Source organism: Choristoneura fumiferana, chromosome 27 (assembly GCF_025370935.1).
Source record: "Choristoneura fumiferana chromosome 27, NRCan_CFum_1, whole genome shotgun sequence".
Taxonomy (NCBI): domain Eukaryota; kingdom Metazoa; phylum Arthropoda; class Insecta; order Lepidoptera; family Tortricidae; genus Choristoneura; species Choristoneura fumiferana.
In genome coordinates this window covers 9,136,882-9,158,370 of record NC_133498.1, presented here as the reverse complement: position 1 = coordinate 9,158,370, position 21,489 = coordinate 9,136,882, and the positions used below count along the sequence as shown (strand labels likewise).

General features: G+C 38.9%; 1 protein-coding gene and 1 long non-coding RNA gene across 6 annotated transcripts in view; one reads left to right on the top strand and one right to left on the bottom strand.

Moving 5' to 3' along the window:
* Window positions 1–4,212: 4,212 nt before the first annotated feature.
* Window positions 4,213–8,228, top strand: LOC141443308 (uncharacterized). The gene is made up of 2 exons (XR_012453011.1): window positions 4,213–5,073; window positions 5,302–8,228. It is a non-coding gene; the product is annotated as an uncharacterized lncRNA (long non-coding RNA).
* Window positions 8,229–8,282: 54 nt separating this feature from the next.
* The window catches only part of LOC141443291 (adenosylhomocysteinase-like 1), a 45,269-nt gene continuing 32,062 nt past the window's right edge, over window positions 8,283–21,489 (bottom strand). For all 5 annotated transcript variants that reach the window (XM_074108519.1, XM_074108524.1, XM_074108522.1 and 2 more), the window contains 5 exons: window positions 17,893–18,019; window positions 17,307–17,384; window positions 15,648–15,827; window positions 14,060–14,227; window positions 8,283–9,288 (listed from right to left, as the gene is read on the bottom strand). In XM_074108519.1, coding sequence (XP_073964620.1) covers window positions 9,130–9,288; window positions 14,060–14,227; window positions 15,648–15,827; window positions 17,307–17,384; window positions 17,893–18,019 — 712 coding nt within the window. In that variant the 3' untranslated portion in view covers window positions 8,283–9,129. The remainder of the gene's footprint in view (window positions 9,289–14,059; window positions 14,228–15,647; window positions 15,828–17,306; window positions 17,385–17,892; window positions 18,020–21,489) is intronic.

Sequence of the window (21,489 nt, the reverse complement as noted above, 5' to 3'; positions counted from 1 at the left end):
TCGTAGATATAGTAGTTCATGCAACTGTTACTTAATAAGGCCTAATTACGTACAGTTGCATAAATTACTTTATCTACATCCTATATTAAATCCTCTATCATGCGTTCAAGAACCATTGAGAATGACCTGCATTGCAACCAGAACTATGTCTGCCTGGTGAAGCAGAAGCCCCGCCCGTCGGTGCGGTAATGACCATTACGATATGGATTTCGGTATCGTAACGCCCATTACATTACAGCCGTGTTCATAGTGGATCCAATGTCGTAATGCTGGTCATTATCTATGGTTTTTGAAGGAGGATAATGGAGGAGGGTGACACAGAAGCTCCTGTCAGTTTCTATGGGCGTGTACAAAAAACAGGGTCGGTATTTCCATGTCGGTGTTATCCGGGCCGGGAAAGAGTGTCACCCAATGGAGGATTTACTTTATGGGTGTACATAAAAGTCATAGTGACATCGCATTGCTTGACAAGAGAATTTATTATGATACTTACTGTGAGAACGTTCTACGGTGGGTCAGGGATCATATGGTTCGAGTGTACAGACAAGTGCAAAACGAACCACTCAAAAATATGTTACTACGGCCTTTTTGTGTCGGATTAAGAGTCTGTGGTACTTATTTTTGAAACTTTGAATAAGTTCTTATTTTTAAATGCTATATGCTACAAATTTTACATGCTGGTGTCGCCGGCGAGAGCACTGAACCATTATTATATCTGTGTACCTATATAACAACAACCTCTTCTCAAGTAAATAAATGAATTTGAATTTTTAACTTGGCTGTGCATGATTCAGTTTGGTCGACTGCACCTACTAAAGGATGTCCTAATGAGTATCGTGTATGAATTCGCCGCTAGAGGCGCTAGTGTAGCGTGAGGTCTCCGAAATTACAAATCTCATAGTTTTGGGTGAGCTACGCGGGTTTATTTAAAATTAGAATAATTTTGTGAATATTTTGCAATACCTCAAATTAATTACGGCAATTATGCATTACGGGGCAATGAATGTCTGTGTTTTGAGACAGTTTTGTCTATCGGAAACTTTTGTCCTCTCTTTTTTTCCAAACAAAATGGGACTATGCAACGCTATGTTTGCTCGATATTTTTATGGTACGGTTTTAAGGTGTATTAAATATGATTTTAATCTAAACTTTGTTTCCACGCCCGTAATAACAGACTTTGAAAGCCACACTTAAAAACCTCACGCATCAGTGGCGCCATCTAGAAAGACAAAAAACGATAGCCCTTATTGGAGAGAAAAGAGGAAAACAACTGCCATTTTCAAAAACCATTTATTTATTAAAACATTGCAACAATCTTAACTCAGCTACAAATCGTGGTTTAGGCTTTTTTTCACTAATTAGTAATTTTATTTTTCTTTGGATTAATTCAGTCAATGGCCAATTTTAATTAAAACGACATGAAGTACGGAATGTAGAAATAAATGTTAAAGCTAATAATAGATTAATTTTACTCAAAGCACTTATACGCATGAAGCCCACCATATAAATATTTTGAAAAGGATTATCAAATCAATTTGAATCTAATGAGGGCTAAAAGACGGGCAAGTATCGCTAGATGGCGTTAGTATCGTGCCTGTCTTTTTGCCGTCATTGTTTCGGGAATAGAGTCAAACTAACGTGATGTAAAACAATAGAGAAACAATTTTTACTCTATTACATTGTCATAGGTCCGTAATTTCCTTGAACTTATTGTGTACATTCTAAATTATAATGCACATTTGGGTCAGAGGAGGTTAAGTCAGGAGATTGCTACACGCGATTTCTGCCAAGAAATATGACAGAAGAACAAACCAAAATGAGTCGTAATGACAGAAATCTAAATAAATAAGCAATAGAAGAATAAGCCGCTACGATAGGTTTTTGTAGAACGATATATATCTTTAAATTACTTTTTAACTGATTTGCAGGCTATGTACGAGTTTGATTTGAGACTGAAATTTTCTCCCGGCAGCACTTGCGCAAAACCGTAAACAGTTTTTTGAGTATCTTAAATGCCATAAATATCGTATTATTTCAATCGCTGTGAAATATCTTTTTTTTTTTTACAATCGCTGTAAAATATCATGTTATTTTGTTACTAATACATACGTCATCATGATTTCTATAGGTACTATAAATACTCTTTGGTCATAATCTGTCATGGCGACAAAATATAAAGAGAACTGACGTTATAATGGGTTTGCGCTAGTGTCGCCCCCTGCGCAGAGCTTTGCCTACTAATGCCCGCGTACGAACATTTGTATAATGAAAATGTTTGCGCAAATGTACGTGAGTCTATTGCCTATTTATTTAGATTTCTGCGTTTCAACTATATTCTTACTGGCTAAATGCAATTTCTATCATTTATTCCGTTTGTACACTCACTAACTAGTCTAAGTTCGCTAAAAACTTTACAAAATTGCAAATTATACATCGCAATATCTAGTCATCTAAACGTACTTAAAAACGCTAATAAGTAGTTTTTTTGGGCAAAAATTTAAATTTGTCTGTGCAGAAATAACATATGCAAATTGGCATATCTACATATCTACAGATAGCGCGCGAGTTGAATGCAGTCGGGGCCTGAGGTGAAGAGCGGGAGCCTCTCCCCCCGCTCTACACGCCTCGCCTCAGTCGCCTTTAGTGTTTAGTGCTGTCCTTGATAGTTGTCGTACATGTACATATCGATCGCATTAAAACTGATTGCACCCCATATTTTGTTTTTAATGATGACTGATCCGAGTTCGTTTCCGTTTTTTTACAAGCTTTTATTTAGTTTCACCTGTCCTGTTGTCTGTCTGTCTGTCTGTAATTAAATCTTGCAAGTTGAATTTGACCAACTTCCAGTAGTCAGATTGACTTGAAATTTGGAATACTTATGTAAATCGCGTGACAATACAATAATCTAGTAGTGACATCCTGGTAGTGCAGCCAGGATCGTCTCCGCAGGACGGAACTCTTCAACGGTTAATAGCATCGACTTGAAATTCGGTATGCAAATGTAGTTTGGGTAATGCAAGTACAGTCAACAAAAAGTAGTCAATTGTATTAAAATGTTTTTTTATGGTTAGATTATTTGTTGACAGTTTAATCGAGTTACATCCATTGTGTTGAGTCACGTTGCGACTACGGTGGATGGAACAAACAAAAGGTTAGGCGCTAAGTTCTGTTTGTATACATAATTATGTGATTAAAGCGCGAAAGTAAAAAAAAATATGTGAAAATTAAAATAACATTTATTTTACAAATTTATCGACATACCTTCTGTATGTCATCATTAATTCTAATAAGGTCGCAACACTATCGCATTCCTGGGCTCTGCGTTCAACTGGCGCGCTATCTGTACCACATAAATGCCGCCATTATTTTTCTCATATTATGTGTACCTTTATAAGTTTGTTAACATTGTATTTTTTATTATTTTGCGGAAAGTGCACTTTTAGATAAAGTGTACATTTTAAGAAAGCGGGTTTATCGCCTCTACTTTTCACTTTAAATTTTTGCCAAAACAATTTTACATATGCCAGCCGAAGCATTGGTGCATTTTAAGTTCAAATCAACACAATCTTAGTAAAGACTCGCCGGTCGGCTTTTTTCGTCATTTTCTGTCATAACGCTTTGTTGGTCAGTAATCGAGCATTTCAAACGCTTAACTTCCACTACCTTTTTTTATAAATGGGCTGTATTTGAATTTTCAATAATTTTTAGACGTCATGTACTAACAAAAATGAAAAAAATTCGGAACGTTTATTCTGCAAGTAGGCACTTTTTTTTAAACAACCAGCGCTTTCGGAAAGACGATTGGCAGAAAGTCATTTAAAAAAAAACTTGCACTAGACAACCTGGAAACTGTAACAGGATCTTCTAACATGTCAAAAAAATGTGCCCACGAAAAGTACGGAATAAATGCTCGAATAGGGAATATTACTGCAATTTTCTCCCGTCAGAGTGCAGCACTAGCACAAAACCGTAAACAGTTTTTTGAGTAAGATTGGTTTTTTGGAATCTTTTTGTATTTTTTATTTCAATTCCAAATTTTTATTTTTACAGTCATCCCGTAAAACCTAAATTGAAAATACAAACTGAAATATAGATGCACAGAAAAACCAGAAAAATAAGACCATCACTGGGAATCGAACCCAGGTCCTCGGTATTCCGTACCGCGTGCTATACCGCTACACCACTGATGGTCAATCATCATGGCTGGTGGACCATCAGTGGTGTAGCGGTATAGCACGCGGTACGGAATACCGAGGACCTGGGTTCGATTCCCAGTGATGGTCTTATTTTTCTGGTTTTTCTGTGCATCTATATTTCAGTTTGTATTTTCAATTTAAGTTTTATGAGTATCTTAAATGCCATAATATCCTATTATTTCAATAATTTTTTGGAAATATAACTCTACCGTTACTATCGATGTAAAATATCATGTTATTTTGTTACTAATAAAAACTTTGTTCATGATCTGTCATGGAGGTTTGCGCTGGTGTCGCCCCCTGCGCAGAGCTTTGCCTAATATGCCCTATTACTATTATGACTCTTGTACAATCAAGCACAAAAGGAACTTACATAAAGCTCGCTCCCTTCTAACTACCCTACATTATTTGCTTTACGAAATAACACGAAAATAGCCGAGCCGCGAAGACCAATTTAATTCGAGTGTACTTAAATAATTTCAATACCAAACACTTTCACATTCAAATATATCCATTGTACCGTTCGTTTGCTTTTTATTTAATTCGACAAAGCCCTTCAACTTTTTGAAGTAGACCGACAAATTTGTATGACGATTTTTTTCATACATTTCCACTCTTTATTCAACCTTTATGTGTACGACCCACGCTCACAAGTGGGACGAGTTGTTGTGTTAAAAGGCAATTTAGGCTCAACAGTACCAAGGTTGATCTCAAATCTCCAAATTGGACCATTTATAAAATAATTGATTAAAATAATAAAGTACAAGAATGTTACCTTGCTACTCCGCTACCATACGCACAATACAACTACATTTGTAAGAAAGATTTGTGTTTCATGCGGAAACCCACCCTCCTTCACTGCCACACTAATCAACAGGTTTTGGTATTAAATATAATGACCCGGATAACTCGTGTGTCGGGACGTGTCTTAAATCGAGTTTAGCTCGACATGTTTCGGGCTAAATCGTAGTTTCGTCTCCGAGCAATGACTCAGCGGCTGAATCCGTTGCCCTTCGAAGGGCTACGGAGCAACGCGACTAACTCGAAGCGTGAGAAGGGTCATTATATTTAATATGAGTGGGTCTCACGGTAGTTTCATGTTCAGGTTTTGGTATTGTATTGTATAGCTCTTTATTGTACATACACTTGATAAAATAACTGTTAACAAGAGAAAAAGATGTACAAAGGCAAACTTATCCCTTAACGGATCTCTTCCAGTTAACCTTTGAACGATTTAGGACAACAGAAACAAGAGTAGACACTACAATGGAAAGAGAAAAGGATCGAAATTTCGCATTTCGAGTTTTCGCATGAAAACACATGTCGCACAGGCGTAGATGTCTTGCTCGTATGGCAGCGTACTAAAAAGGTACTCTACTAATTTGTGGTATGTAGAAGTTTGTAGTTTATTTATACATCTCTCGTATGTCCCACATACCAAATTTAAGGCTATTACAAGGTGTCTTCTACCAGTATATTTCAAGAGGTTATGACCCTGTAGGTAAAGGTTTTTCAACTTTTGAATCAAAGTGTACTCATACCTTTGTGTACTCAACCAGAATAAAAAATAATACAATTACTTTGTTCATAGCCATGCAGGCAGTGTTTGAGATTAGTACAGTCCAAAAACTAAACCACCAAACAGGTCCAACTTGGATTACATTAAAAAGCACTTTTTCCGCTAGGAGCTGCAAATCGTCGTCAATAATACTAGAATTTACTTTCTACAGCACGAATTGTGACAGTATCTTTGCTTTAAAGTGGTAAGTGAACGAGAAAACATTTCTTTTCATATTCTACTGAAACGAGAACACATAGAAAACATTAGAAATTTAACGATGAAGCTGGGAATTGACGAGAGATTAATAATACGCTTGATAGACAGAGATAGACATGGGTAATCTCGACTCCGATAATTGATTTGATTCACTAAATCCAGCTCCGATTTCGGAACCGACTCCGCTTATCGACTCCGACTCCTTTATTGAATCCAGTTCGCTAGAATGATTATTAATTTGTCTACTAGTATAGCGAAGGGTAAGCGGTTTGGTATGGCCCGATCCGACTACGTCCGTTCCTTTTCTACGAAGTTCAAAATTCAAACTTCATTCAAGCATGAGAGGGACGGTACGATACGAACTTCGATCTACGAATTTCGTTCGTAGTAACCCCTCTGTTCGGCGCTGAATAACTAAAGTAGGTACCATTCTCATAATGACTTGTTTGAATCTGTCACTTTAGTTTTACTACCGGCGTATACCGGCTCGGCACCCGACCGAACATAACCGATCCGATGTGATTGAACGAAAGTGAAGTGAGCGCTAAATTGCCAATCGCGGGCACACAAATGTGAGTTAATTACTTCTCGGAGTCGATAAAATTTGAAAGGAGCCGATAAGGAATTCGGATTAGCTTGAGGATCTCACTCTTTTCTATCTCAGAGATGGGCAAAATTTAATCGACCAACGATTAACTTATTCAATCGCGACTAACGATTAAAAAGACGATTGGTTAATCTTAATCGTAACTCGTAAGACTTTCGATTAATTTAGTCACGATTAAATTAACCGTCGGTTAATTACCAGCGACTAAATTTTAAATCAATTAATTAATTAGATTAATTTTCTCTCGATTAATATTAGGAATAAATGAATTTTATTTGTAATAAATATCGCACAGCATACATACCAGAATAATTTTCCAAGTGGACAAAACATGAAAAGATATTTAATTTTAGTAACGTGCGTGTTCCATTTTTTAATCGAGATTTAATCGTGAAATTTAGTCGATCAAAATGATTGATCAATCGTTATTCGAATACTCCGTCGATTAATTTAATCGCGACTATATTAATCGTGATTAATTTTGTGGCGATTGATCGTTCAATCGATTGATTAGTTGACTAGAAAGTGAATCGAATAATGCCCATCTCTGTCTATCTTCAGATTCGGATTCACCCATCTCTAACGCGGTGATAAATTCCATGAGTTCTCGAGCCAGTTATATCGATTTGTTTAACGAATAATGCACACTAAAAACCGGTATTTCAATTACGAAGTACTATGCGTTTCAAATAACATTAATGTTAACTAAATCACTCGCTACCTGTCAGGGGTAACAACTAATAGTCACCAGCACCAATATCTGACACAAGCGTGCATAAATATCTGATACAACTCTATTTCTAGGGCCGGAAGGACGTGTCAGATATTATTGCTCCGCTGTGGCAGATATTAATTGAGATGACTGCACGTATTAAATATAAAAGACATAAAGTTTACTGAAAGTTTCCAAAAAGTTAGTTCTTGGGAATTAATGGAAATTTTCACATGATGTACAGGAAATTTTAAAACGGAAAGTTTCAATCCCCATACAATATATTGAGAACTTTTCGAAATTCTCCTATATGAAAAAATTGCGCAATTACCGCAGTATTACAAACAGGCAGCACTTGACACTGACAGCGAGTCATCAGCAATTCCAAAACTAATGTTATTTGGAACTCAATATGTCAACGAAATACAAAGAGCAGGCAGTTCCAAAACAGGCTAGATTCCTAGGAAATAATTATTCCACCAGTTAAATGTTCAAAAAGTATCGGGCACGTTTTATTACTTCTGTCAATAAAACATAACATTATGGACAAACGGCCGGTTAAAGTTCCGTGCGGCGTTACACCTACGTACACTTTTTATGTACGTACCTACTTTGACAAGTTTGTGGGTCACACTCGATAGAGCCCTGCAGCAGGAGTCAGCATTTGCCGCACTTGGGCGTTTTCAATAAAAGTGTACCCGTTTCATTATTTTTGAAATATTGGGAAAAAAAGGTTTTTCCTACTCAGAATCAAGAGCACAATCGATTACGATAGTTTAAAAATAAATCCCCAAAAAAAAAATGACAGTTTTACGACGTTTTTTCATACACTATGGGCGTGACAAAACTGACTCATAAAAATTTGTATGAAAAAATGGGGACTTCTTTAAACGATCGGAAACGATTGTGCTCTTGATTCGATTCTGAGCAGTAAAATCCATATTTATTCCAGAAATTAAAAAAAAAGGAAAGGGTACAGTTTTTTTAAAAAAAAACGCCCACTTATCAAAACAATCTTGATAAGACAGCAGAAGCTCCCTGCGACAGGGTTCCACCAAGTCACATGCGAACTTTTAAAGGCGTACTGAGTGACGACATGAATCTCCACTCCCGAACTTTGACACGCTTCATGTTTGCCATTTTTTGTTTGATTGACAGAAAAAAAACGCATCCATTATTTTTAACAATCCAACTGACAGACTAATGGCCTGTTTCACCACAGATAGATGTGATGCCGTCTCTGTTTATTCGGACAAAACAAACAGAGACGGCATCACATTTATCTGTCACATAAAATTTAACAGCGAGTGATGAAACAGGGCCTAAATAGAATATTATTTTCACTTCTCATGCTCGTAAAGTTAGCACTTATGCTGGATCTAGGCGACTCTTGTGCATAAAGTAAATCTTTGTCTAAAACCAAGGCAATCAGGTGTTAACAGCCACAAACAAAAAAAAATATTTTTTAAATATTTTTTATTTTGTATAATACTAAAAATTGATCAAATTAATAAATAAAACTAAATATTCATAAATATATTAGCAATGCATGAAAAATAAAAGGTACCTAGTAAGTGAATAATTATTTCCACTGTTGTTATTCCATCTCCTCGCAATCGAAGTGAAAAACAGAGTGTAAAACTCGAGCATTAAACCCATTTTCCCCTCGACGTGTCTATCCACCCTCGTCGTACCGGCTCGGGTGGATATGAACGTCTCGGGTAAAATGGGTCGCTTTATGCTCTCGTTGTACAATCTACTATTTACCCAGGATTCTAGCCAATTAGCTAAAAAAAACAAGGTAGACTCACTCGTGCCGTAGAATCTTCCCTCTATGCTAGTACCTATAATAGTTTGGTTTGAAAGGCCCTACTTTGTTTAAGCCTAGGTATTTCGCCTGTTCGTCTGTCAGCTCGGTCAGATGCGCGTCGAATGTCGGCAGGTGGAGACTTGCCACGTATTCGTCCATCTTTTTAGGTAATAGGTAAACGTCAGCCTAGAAAAAAAAGAAAAATTGGATTAGACCCAAGGGGCTGTTTGACCACCCATTGATTAATTTTATTTGACGGATAAATGTGATGCCGTCTCCGTCTATTCGAACAAAACAAACAGAGACGGCGTCACATTTATCCGTCAAATAAATTTATTCAACGGATGGTGAAACAGGGGGTAAGTTTTACCACTCATTTCGCGTAAAAGATATCTGTGATGCCGTCTATATATCTGTGTTTTGTTCAATTATGTCAATTTGTGTCAATTTTAATTCTATGGACGAAACTCGACGGAGCACCACTTGGCGGAGCTCCTATTCCACGTAGCTGAGAGGCTTCGCGCCTTGACGCAACTCTAACTTAACCCAACCTGTGTTTTTTCAAGTTTCCGACACAAACTGGTTAAAACCAGTTATTTTTTAGACCAGTTGCTTCTCAGACCACTTGCTTCTCAGACCACCTTGCTACTTAGACCAATTGCTTGTCAAACCACTTGCTACTTAGACCAGCTGCTTTTTAGGCGCAGTGATACAATTACAAAGTAAGACTGTTGCTTTTTAGACCACTTGCTACTTAGACCAGTTGCCTCTTAGACCACTTGCTACTTGGACAAATTGCTTTTCAGACCACTTGCTACTTAGACCAGTTGCCTCTTGGGCCACTTGCTACTTAGACAAATTGCTTTTCAGACCACTTGCTACTTAGACCAGTTGCCTCTTAGGCCACTTAATACTTAGACAAATTGCTTCTCAGACCATTTGCTACTTAGACCAGTTGCCTCTTAGGCCACTTGCTACTTAGACAAATTGCTTCTCAGACCACTTGCTACTTAGACCAGTTGCCTCTTAGGCCACTTGCTACTTAGACAAATTGCTTCTCAGACCACTTGCTACTTAGACCAGTTGCCTCTTAGGCCACTTGCTACTTAGACAAATTGCTTCCCAGACCACTTGCTACTTAGACCAGCTGCTTTTTAGACGAAGTGATACCACCTTTAAAATTAAACAGAAATAATTAAACAGAAAAACAGGAAAGGGATTGGGCAAATTATTGTGTAATAATATATCAAACAGCTGTGTCATAAATAACTGTATGCCTAATGCCTCATTCAAACAAATAATTGAAAAAATTATGCTCACTCAGGTGACTAAGCAGTCAATCATTGTATTAATGTTAAGTGACGGGTCCGACGTTAGGTATTCGGACATAAAAACTGGGTTCGATTTACTATCAAAACTAGGTGTTAAAAACATTATTATAGGTGCGTTTCCCTATTCTGCTTCTCTAAATAAATCCAATAATCATTTATATCGTTTAAACAAATTATTGTTTAAGATGACGAGCCGTCATAGTGACGTTTTATTTTTTGACACTAATAATGTTATTAGTGACTACCGACTGACCCCCGACAAGCTTGCTAAATCCTTAGCATGTTATATTAATTCCGTATTCGGAAATCACCCCCCTCCCCCGGCCCTGTTAGGACGACACCTTCAAGCGCGAATGTGTCTTTAAACTACCTACACCGACAATAGAGAAGCAAAGTAGTCTATCATTTCTACATCAAAATATAAATCGCTTCACTGGCAAAATATTAGATTTAGAATTACTCTCTGAAAAGTTAAACTTAGATATTATCTGCTTAACAGAAACCTGGCTAAAAAAAGATTCAATGCAATTTAATGTACATAATTATGCAATAGCCAGCGCCTTCTGCAGAGAATCTGCAGCAGGTGGCGGGTCTCTCATATTAGTGAAAAATGGTTTAAAGTTCAAAGAACGCAAAGACCTGTCCAGCCTTTCTGTTGAACGTGTATGCGAGATCGCTTCTGCGGAAACGGAACAGTATTTAATTTTATGTATATATAGACCACCAAACTCGAGTATTCCTTTGTTTATAAATACTATGGAAGATGTTCTAAGGAAATCAGTAAAACGTAATAAAGCGCTGGTGGTCTGCGGGGACTTTAATATCGATATTTTATCACAATCCGTTGAAAAAGACCAGTTTATTTCTGTTCTAAAATCTTTTAATTTAAATTTCTTATTTAATGAACCCACCAGAGTCACAACCACTTCGGCCACATGTATTGACAACATTTGGTTAACTTGTAAGTATTTAGAAAAAGCTGTTATCAGTGGAGTACGATCGGATCACAAAGCTCAAACAGTGAAGTTACCTCGGGCTAGGGGCGGTGTTAATCAAACCATAGAAATTAGGCCGTTGAACAAACAAAGACTTGACCGTCTCAAAACAAACATCGCGCAAAAAGTAAACAATTTAAAAGTAAATACTAAAAATCCAAACGAAAATTTCAAGATATTGTTAAATACTGTATGCGAGGAATACGATAAAACGTGTAGTAAAAAACGTATTAAAATAGGAAACAAACTATCATTCAATGAATGGGCTACACCCGGAATACGTAGGAGTAGGGACGTCTTATATGATCTTTATGATAAGAAATCGTGTACCACTGATGAACGTTTCCACCAGTATGTCAGGGATTATTCAAAATTATTCAAAATTATATGTAATAAAGCAAAAGCAGCCCATGTAACTAATAAAATTAAGTCCTCTGATGATAAAATTAAAACAGTTTGGAAAATTATAAATACTGAAACCGGTCGACGTAAGAACGCGGAGTCCTCTATATCATTAAAGATTAACAACGTATTAGAAACGGACGCGGTTAAAGTAGCTAACGAGTTTAATACCTACTTCTCTAAAATCCCCATCGAAACGACAAAATGTCTCGCGTCTTCCTCAAAGTTAGCTGAATCGCTCTTAAAACAAAATGTATCTATTCCAAACTTAAGTAATTTTAAATTCACGCATGTCTCTCCCTGTGACATCATTAAGACTTTTAGATTATTGAAAGTAAAAAAAACGGAAGACTTGTGGGGCGTCTCAGTTAAGGTTCTACATTCCATTTTAGATGTCGTTGCTCCAACTTTAGCATTTATATTAATAGCTGTATAGATGAAGGCGTATTTCCAGATTTGATGAAATATAGTAAAGTAGTTCCTATTTTTAAATCAGGTGATAAAGATAATCCCTCTGATTATCGTCCTGTGTCCATCCTATCAGCGTTTAGCAAAATATTCGAAAAAATAATGCTGACGCAAATGATCTCGCATTTTAATACCCATAAAATCATGCATCCACAGCAGTTCGGATTCACAAAAGGCAGGTCTACTACAGACGCGGGTCATAGTTTAGTTAAATTCATATTGCAAGCTTGGGAGGAATCACATGACGCTATAGGTGTATTCTGCGACCTTTCGAAAGCTTTTGATTGTGTGGATCATGATACTTTAATTTGTAAGTTAAATTTTTATGGCATTCGTGGCCTCGCTTTAGAACTCATTAAATCTTACCTCACACAAAGAAAGCAAAAGGTAGCGATTAACGGAACGGTATCGGAGGGATCTGTGGTCGAAATGGGAGTGCCTCAAGGATCCATTCTTGCCCCATTCCTGTATCTTATTTATGTAAATGACCTTACTTATATGGTAAGCCAAAAGTCGGGTATAGTTATGTTTGCTGACGACACGTCTTTACTGTTCAAGGTTAGTAGAAAAGATACCGACTTCATTGAGCCCAATGAAACCCTGTCCGTGATATCCGCATGGTTTGCTGCCAATAATTTGTTACTAAATCCTAAGAAAACTAAATGTATTAAATTCTCGTTGATAAATTCATCTAGCTCGAATTCAGTTTCTAATATAAAGTTAAATGGTCAAACTATTGAATTTGTAAAATCAACAGTATTTTTAGGAATAACGCTCGATTCTAAACTACAGTGGGGACCTCACGTCACAGCAATCGCGGGTAGATTGAGCTCTGCTGCTTTTGCAGTTTGGAAAATACGGCAGCTAACCGATGTGGCGACGGCACGGTTGGTGTATTTTGCTTACTTTAATAGCATTATTTCGTACGGCCTTATTTTATGGGGATCTGCTGCAGACATTGAGTCAATTTTTATCTTACAAAAGAGAGCAATTAGAGCAATTTATAATTTGAAGACGCGTGAATCTTTAAGATCTTTTTTTAAGGAAACAGATATCCTAACCCTGCCGTCGCTTTATGTTTTTGAAATAATCATGTATGTTAGGAAGAACATATGTGATTTTCCCACTAACGTCGATAAGCCAAAGGCTACTAGAAACACAGGGAAGCTTAAAGTTCCATCTTACAGACTGGCTAAAACCAAAAAGTCTTTTCTGGGAAATTGCATACGTTTTTATAATAAAATTCCAAAAAATATTACAAATGAAACGGATACAAAATTCAGATCTATTGTCAAGAAGACATTAATATCAAAGGCGTATTATAAAGTTAATGATTATATCATGGACAGGGATATTTGGAAATAATTCCGATCCGCATTAGCGATCCCTTCAAATAGCGAACCTACTGTGTTAAAAATAAAGTTGTGTTAAATACTTGTGATGTATACATATCATTTAATAATATTGTAAATCTGTTTTAAAAAAAAATATATACCTCGTTGAGTTTCTTGCCGGATTCTTCTCAGCAGAGGTTTTTCCGAACCGGTGGTAGATTTTTTTTGACATTCATAAGTGCTTTTTATAGCCTAAATTGAATAAAGATATTTTGACTTTGACTTTGACTTTGAATTCCAAATTATCTTGTTTTAAAATTCAACCAGATTGTCTTATATTTAAAGTTTATTATGGAACTGTGAATATTTCGAATTGAAAGGTGCTAACTGGATTACCAAGCAGTATAGCATTACAAAAGATACTCACCTTATACCGATTTTGGGGGGCGTTATACAGCTCTATAAGCGCCAGAGCCTGCGTGGCGGCGGTCACTGACACCACAAAGGAGGGCAGCGAGGAGCAGCACAAGTTCGCGAGCCGTCCCTCCGCCAGGAGGACGATGCGTTTGCCGTTCGGCCATATTATGTGGTCCACCTGAGAGAGACAGTCGGTAAATTCTTTATTTCACGCTACAAATCAGTACAATAACTTTACACAGAGGTAAAATGCTGAGTTGACAATAGCGTCCTCTTCCAGACAACAATTTAAATATGGAAATTTATTACAATCTATTACTGAGCGGAAAAAATCTGGCCCTCAAATGTATGCAGGAATAGGTAATTTTGTATGTAGAGTGGACCAAATTGTGTGCCGGTCAGTATATATGTAATATGAGCAAATAATTAAAACATAGATCATACTCGTCAAAATGAACAACATTAGTTCAGCGACTTTTAAAAATAATTGGTTTTTTAATTTTTATTACACTTTTAAGTTTATTCGAAGAAGCAATGTAAAGCAAAATGCTTGATGTTTGTAGCGTGACAGGCGACGTCAGTTGTGTTCTAGGATGGCGTACATTGATAGCAGAATTTAATTTTTATGAAAAAGGAAGATTTAGACTCCATTATTTTTAAAGTCGCTGAACTAATGTTGTTCAAGTTTAACGAGGACGATCTATGTTTAACTATTTGCTCGTATTACAGGCCACACCCGGTATACTAGTAACTAGTACGACAAAGTAGATAGTAGGTTAAAAAAAATCGACTTGTATTGTGTTGTATTGTTGCTGTGTGCATGTGTTGTGAGCATGTGTGTATGTGTCACGAAACGTGTGTGTGTCCTATTGTCACTGTGGGCATGAGCGCGTGTGAGCATGTGAGAGTGGCCGTGCCCCTGCGGTCAAAAGTCGTGGTGGCCGAGTGGTTTGACCTATGACCACTCAAGCAGAGGATCGTGGGTTCAAACCCCGGCTCGCACCTCGAGTTTTTCAAAATTTATGTGCGCAACTACGTTTGAAATTTACAACGAGCTTTGCGGTGAAGGAAAACATCGTGAGGAAACCTGCGCAAACCTGCGAAGGAATTAAATGGTGTGTTGAATTTCCCAATCCGCACTGGGCCCGCGTGGGATAGTGCCCAGACTCTCTCATTCTGAGAAGGCTTGTGCCCAGCAGTGGGTCGTGAATAGGCTGGGATGATGATGATGTTGTCCCTGTGGGCATGAGCGCGTGTGAGCATGTTTCATTGCAGTAGGTGCATTGTTAATTCAGTACTACGCGTGAATCTTTAAGATATTTTTTTAAAGAAACAGGTATCCTAACCCTGCCGTCGCTTTATGTTTTTGAAATAATCATGTATGTAAGGAAGAACATACGTGATTTTCCCACTAACGTCGATAAGCCAAAGGCTACTAGAAACACAGGGAAGCTTAAAGTTCCATCTTACATACTGGCTAAAACCAAAAAGTCGTTTCTGGGAAATTGTGCCTGTGGGTGGTTATATATTGTTGTGAGCATGTGAGAGTGTGTGGGCATGTTACTGGGGGTATGTCCCTGCGGGCACGAGGGCGTTACCTGGCTGCGCACGCGCTCCCAGAGCAGATCGGGCGTGCGGAGCGCGTGGACGTCCACCTCGGTGTTGGAGTGTCCCATGTTGCAGACGACGCAGCCGTTCTTCATACGCTCCATGTGCTCGCGTGTGACCACGCCCTTGTTGCCGGTCGCTGTTATCACGATATCCACTTGCCTTACGACCTGGGGTAATTGGTACCTTTATCAATCGAAAATACAAACTAAATTTTTTTTAACAAAAAAGTAAAACTGACTCCAAAAAAATAACAAAAAACCGGCCAAGAGCGTGTCGGACACGCCCAAAATAGGGTTCCGTAGCCATTACGAAAAAAATTAAGTAATATTTTTCTAAGGATTTCGTATTTTATACGGAATCTTCCAAGTTTAGGTATATTTTATACCTTAGGCTGCTATTTACTCATAAAGTACTAATAATTCTCAAGCAAACTTAACCGTTATAATTTTTCTTGAAAGTTTGATATACTTACTACCATCCTGATTTTTTGCAAATTTTTCCACCCACCGGTTTAGATTTTAGAGGGGGGAGACGCTCGATTTTAATGAAAATTTGCACTTTAAAGTTGAATATTTCGCAAACAAATCACTGAACCGAATAATCGTTTTAGCAACCCCCTAATGGTTTTAAAAGACCTATCCAACGATACCCCACACTATAGGGTTGGATGAGAAAAAAAATCACCCCCACTTTACGTCTATGGGAGGTACCCTAAAAAAAATTTTTTAAAATTTTTGATTGTACTATTTTGTCGGCATAGTTTACTTATATATCCGTGCAAAATTACAGCTTTCTAGCATTGATAGTCCCTGAGCAAAGCCGCGGACGGACAGACAGACAGACAGACATGGCGATAAGGGTTCCGTTTTTGCCATTTTGGCTCCGGAACCCCGAAAAATGGAACCGACTACAAAATCCGAGTAGGCACCTAGTGCTAGTAAAATATTTTCAAGGATTTTGTAGTCGGTTCCATTTTTTGTTATTTTTTTGGAGTCGGTTTTACTTTTTTGTTGAAAATTTTCTTTATTTCTCACTTTTTAGTGATTCGTAGCCAAAGTACATCTCACAACGATTCCATGAAGCCCAAACACGGCTTAGTTAAGTTGTTTTATAACAGAGTTCCGTTGCCTACCTTCCGGCTTCAGCATCAGATCAGTTCTAAAGAATCATTAACTTAAAGCTCCTTCTTAGACGCTTATCTAGGTATATTAATAATGATCGTTTATAGACGAGCGAGCATTACTTAGCTCTGACGAGTTCCATTGGTCATCTACGGTCTTCTTCATCAGGTCCAGTTTACCAAATGATACTTTCAGAATGTAAATGCTTATCTTATTGCTAAAAATGCCAAAATCGCCATAGGTGTGCCCATAAAATTTGAGGTTTGCCCTCGATTTCCCTAGGATCCCATCATCAGATCTTGACTTGGTGAGACCACCTCAGTAGAGTACCCTTTCGAATAAAAAAAGAATTTTGAAAATCGGTCCACAATTGACTGAGTAATCGGCGAATATACATAAAAAAATGCAAACATGGGAACATAGAACCTCCTCCTTTTTCGTGTGTTGATGTTTTATTGCATACAAAGTAAGAAGCCGGTTAGTCCGCGCTCTTTGCCGACTAGTCGGCACATCTCTAATTTTTACCTCATTTAATTTGACGACTCTAAAGCCATCCATGGCAGCCTGTAGCGCGCATATAGGGTCGATTTCCGTCACGTACACCTGTTAAAAATTAAGAAAAATTGTGTTATTTATAAAGAATGATGTATAACCCTTAATAAGGTAGAGGCGATTTAGCGATCACTTGCATTGAGTTGGAAACTGAACCTTATTAATATCACAATACGTCACAATTTCCATTGTAATTATTGAAAATATGTCTATCTTTAAAAATATTCTTTGTCAGGTATGTATTCGATAGTTGCTTTTGATTCTTATATAAATGGGGCGTTATTTAAGAGTTAAGGATGGCGGTAATACTGGGTAGCCCATCGAACTTGGTCGTATTCTCTAAAGCACTGACGTTCGCGATCGTATTCACTGTCTCTCTCTATCCTCGTATTATACCGTGTAACAGAAAGAAATAGCGAATAACGCTGCGTTTCCACCAGAGATGTGCAACGATATGTTTTTTTTTTCATTTCTCCCCCGCCCTTAAAACCGGTACGACGTGTACGTTATCGAGTATTTGTGTGTCTTAGTGTGTGTGCGTGTGTGTGTGACCACTCACCACGCAGCCGAGCGCCTTCAGTGCCTGGCAGCACCCTTTGCCAACCTCCCCGTACCCGCAGACGACTGACTGTTTGCCGCCAAACATCAGGTCCGTGCTTCTCTTGAGGGCGTCTATTATGCTCTCACTGTCGACAAATTAAATTAACCTTAGTTTTATTTTAAGACACGGTGTCGACACAGTGTGTCTCGAGAGGCGAATTTGTCGCTGCACAAACAGAAGCGCTTAGATCGCGGTCAGGCAAACCCGTCTTCCGTACCGTATGTACAGTCACCAGCACCAATATCTGACACAACAAGCGTGCATAAATATCTGATACGACTCTATTTCTAGGGCCGGAAGGACGTGTCAGATATTTTTGCACGCTCCGCTGTGGCAGATATTAATGCTGGTGACTGTACAAAGCTGTATATTTTTCTTTATTGAAATTAAACTCACGTCGCACCTAGAGAATGAGACTGTCGTTAATAGTAGGTACATTACTGCAAAGTCCGCGAAATAGGGGATGCCGGCCGAGTAGTTATAGATGGCCGAGTGTTAAAGAGGCCATCTAGAGATACGAGGCCGACAATCGAGCGACTTGCTCATTAATTCCGCATGCCTTTGTGACAAAACATGTGGCACTATAAATTGTCTGTAAATCAACTTCTTTGTACCATGTTTTAGCAAATAAATGGCTGATTAATGAATCATTAAGAATTGTACTATAATTGCAATCGTTTGTGAATAAAATTAGATATCTTCAACTAAGTAGGTACTATACATATACTTATACACGTAGTAATTAGTTATTATTCTTTGCTTAGTTAGAAAATAAGTTTGACATCATGGTCATATTGTTCATGTCAATCGTAGCAATTTCATGAGCATCAGTCAACTGTCAAAGTGACGTTGACAGCCGAATGACTTGTATGTGTGTCACTCAAAATTGACAGTCCGCTAGACGATAGATGCAGCCGACGAAACAACAAAACCTAAAGAACTAATAAAATTAAAATACCGCGACCGAATGCTGCCAGCATTTTAGTTCGTGCTGCGGGGGGAGTTTTTTTTATAATTTTAATTTAGTTTAAGTTGTTATTTATTGTTACATTTCAAAAATAAATTTATATTTGCGAGAAATGTAAAGCTACGTCAGGTAATTCACATTCTCACGAATACGATATCAATATTGACATGCTTACATTGAAATGAAAAGGACAAAGTAACAGAAGAGTGAAAAGTTCGAACGGTCCGGCTCGTTTAGAACTTTTTGGAAGATGTTCCTGGCTTGCACTCGTGGGTTAATTTTAGTAATTTTAATCATATTGTTACGGCGGTGGGTTAGGTGGAAACTTTAATCGTGCTTTTCGACCCATTGGAGGCGTTTTCAGCAGGCTGGAATACTGTTTCAGGCCGTTTCAGAGGACGCTCTATCACATATTAGTTTATCAAAATTTCACCCAAGTTACCGTCGTTTTCAGGCGCCTGGTACATGTTTTCAGTCCGTTTCAGGCCACCCTCTATCCGATGACGCCATAACCTGAAAACCCGTTTTCAGGCGTTTTCAGGACCCCTTATGGGCCTCTGAAGTACATTTCAGTATATGGCGAAATTTTCCATAGGAGTGAAAGAGATAGCACGATTAGAAAGAGACAGCTATACTGAGAACATTCGAGAAGGTGTGTGACAAGGATAGCCTATATGTGTGAGAGAAACAGAGTGATGATCCTGTTTCCGGAATATTCTAGTAACTGTGTGACAGAGATAGCACATGAAAGAGACAGACACTCTACTCGTTTCCGGAACATTCGAGATGTAAGTATGACGTCCTAGCTGGACTGTTCTCGAACTTTGTGGACCGATTCACCGGGGGTATATAAGCCGCGTGAGGTTGCGGCGGAGACAGTTTCGAATGCGATACCGAGCGATAAACATCGAAGAGAATCAAAGCGACTTTTCGAGTGCGAAATTACTGTGAACTGTTTTTAAGTGTTTTGTAAAGTTAAGTAACAGTGTGAAAATAAATCCTACTCTTATTCATCGGTGTTAAAAGTGCTTTCAATCACGAACCCACCCCACGAACGTAACATTTGGTGTCAGAAGTGGGATTGAAAATGCCGCTTACTCCGCGAGAAGAAGAGAAGGAGAGGATGCAGACCCGAAGCCGCGCCGCAGCTGGGGACCCTACAGACACCGCCGCAGCGTCAGATACAGCGGCGGCAGTATCCCCAAAGCCGGAAATAGACGTCAACGCGATTCTGGTCCTCTTGAAAGAACAAGCTAGAAGGCAGGAGGAACATGCTAGAAAGCAGGAGGAACAAGCTAGGATTCTACAGAGGAACAAAAGAACCAGTTCGAACTCCTCCGTGAGGTACACGACGCAACCGCAGAATGGAAAAGGAGATGGCTGAGGTCCAGGATAAAATTGTGGCAGTTGACATTAAAGTCGAAAATCACGAACAGCGCCTCAACGGTGTCAACGAAAAGGTAGAAGGCCACGAGAATCGCCTCCAGAAGTTGGAGATTAAAGTGGCCAACGGCACCACCAGTTTATCGGTGCACCAGCCACAGGAGGTGAAAAGTTAAAGTTACCACATTTGATGGTACCTCTTCATGGGCCGCATACAAGCACCAATTCGAGTTGGTTGCGGAAACGAATGGCTGGAGCAAGGATTATGCAAAACGGCACTGAGTTTGGCGCTACGGGATGAAGCTCTCAGTATCTTGGAAACGTTGGGAAAGGATAAGACATATGACCGTCTCCTTGAAGCTTTAGAAGCACGCTTCGGTGACAGTCATCTAGAGCACGTCTACAGAGCTCAACTGAAGGATAGGACCCAGGGTCGTAATGAGTCATTACAAAAGTGGGCCCTAGAAATAGAGAAACTGGTCCAAAAAGCATACCGAGATTCATCCTCTTTTACGGATGGAATGCTAGTGCAGACATTCATAGATGGGATTCGAGACTTTGAAGTGAGGGCTGCTGTACGACTGGGTCACCATGGGAGTTTGAAGGATGCGCTTGCCCATGCTCTCGAGGTGGAAGCTGTACGCCAAGACCCAACAAGATCCTTCAGGGTACGCGAAGTCGCTGCCAGGGAGCCGATTGCTCCACCTCGAGAAACGGGACCTCGATGTTACAACTGCGGAGAACGAGGCACATGCAATCTGGCTGCCCGAAAAGACATTGGAGGCGACGAGACTCGGACCAATGGACAGGCCAGCAAGCTCTGGTAATCCAGAGCGGCAGCAGCAGGGAAACGAGTAAAGCCAGGACTATGGGACGAGTGCTGGCTGGTGGTCAAAATGTCCCAGTTATGATCTCCCAGGCGAACAACGGAACAGTCTGGCTGTCAAAGGAGAAATTGGTGGAGTGCCATGTCACCTTACTATCGACACCGGAGCTTCTCGGACTGTGATCAGTTCTCGACTGCTAAAAACACCTGATCAGAGATCATCTAGTCCGACCAATGCATCTTCAGCTGCAAACGGCTACCGGCCAGAACATTTCCGTCCAAGGAGCAAGAAGTGTCAGTAATGATTGGAGAAAGAAGTACTGGCACAAAGTCATCATTGCTGACATCGTAGACGACTGTATTATTGGTCTAGATTTTA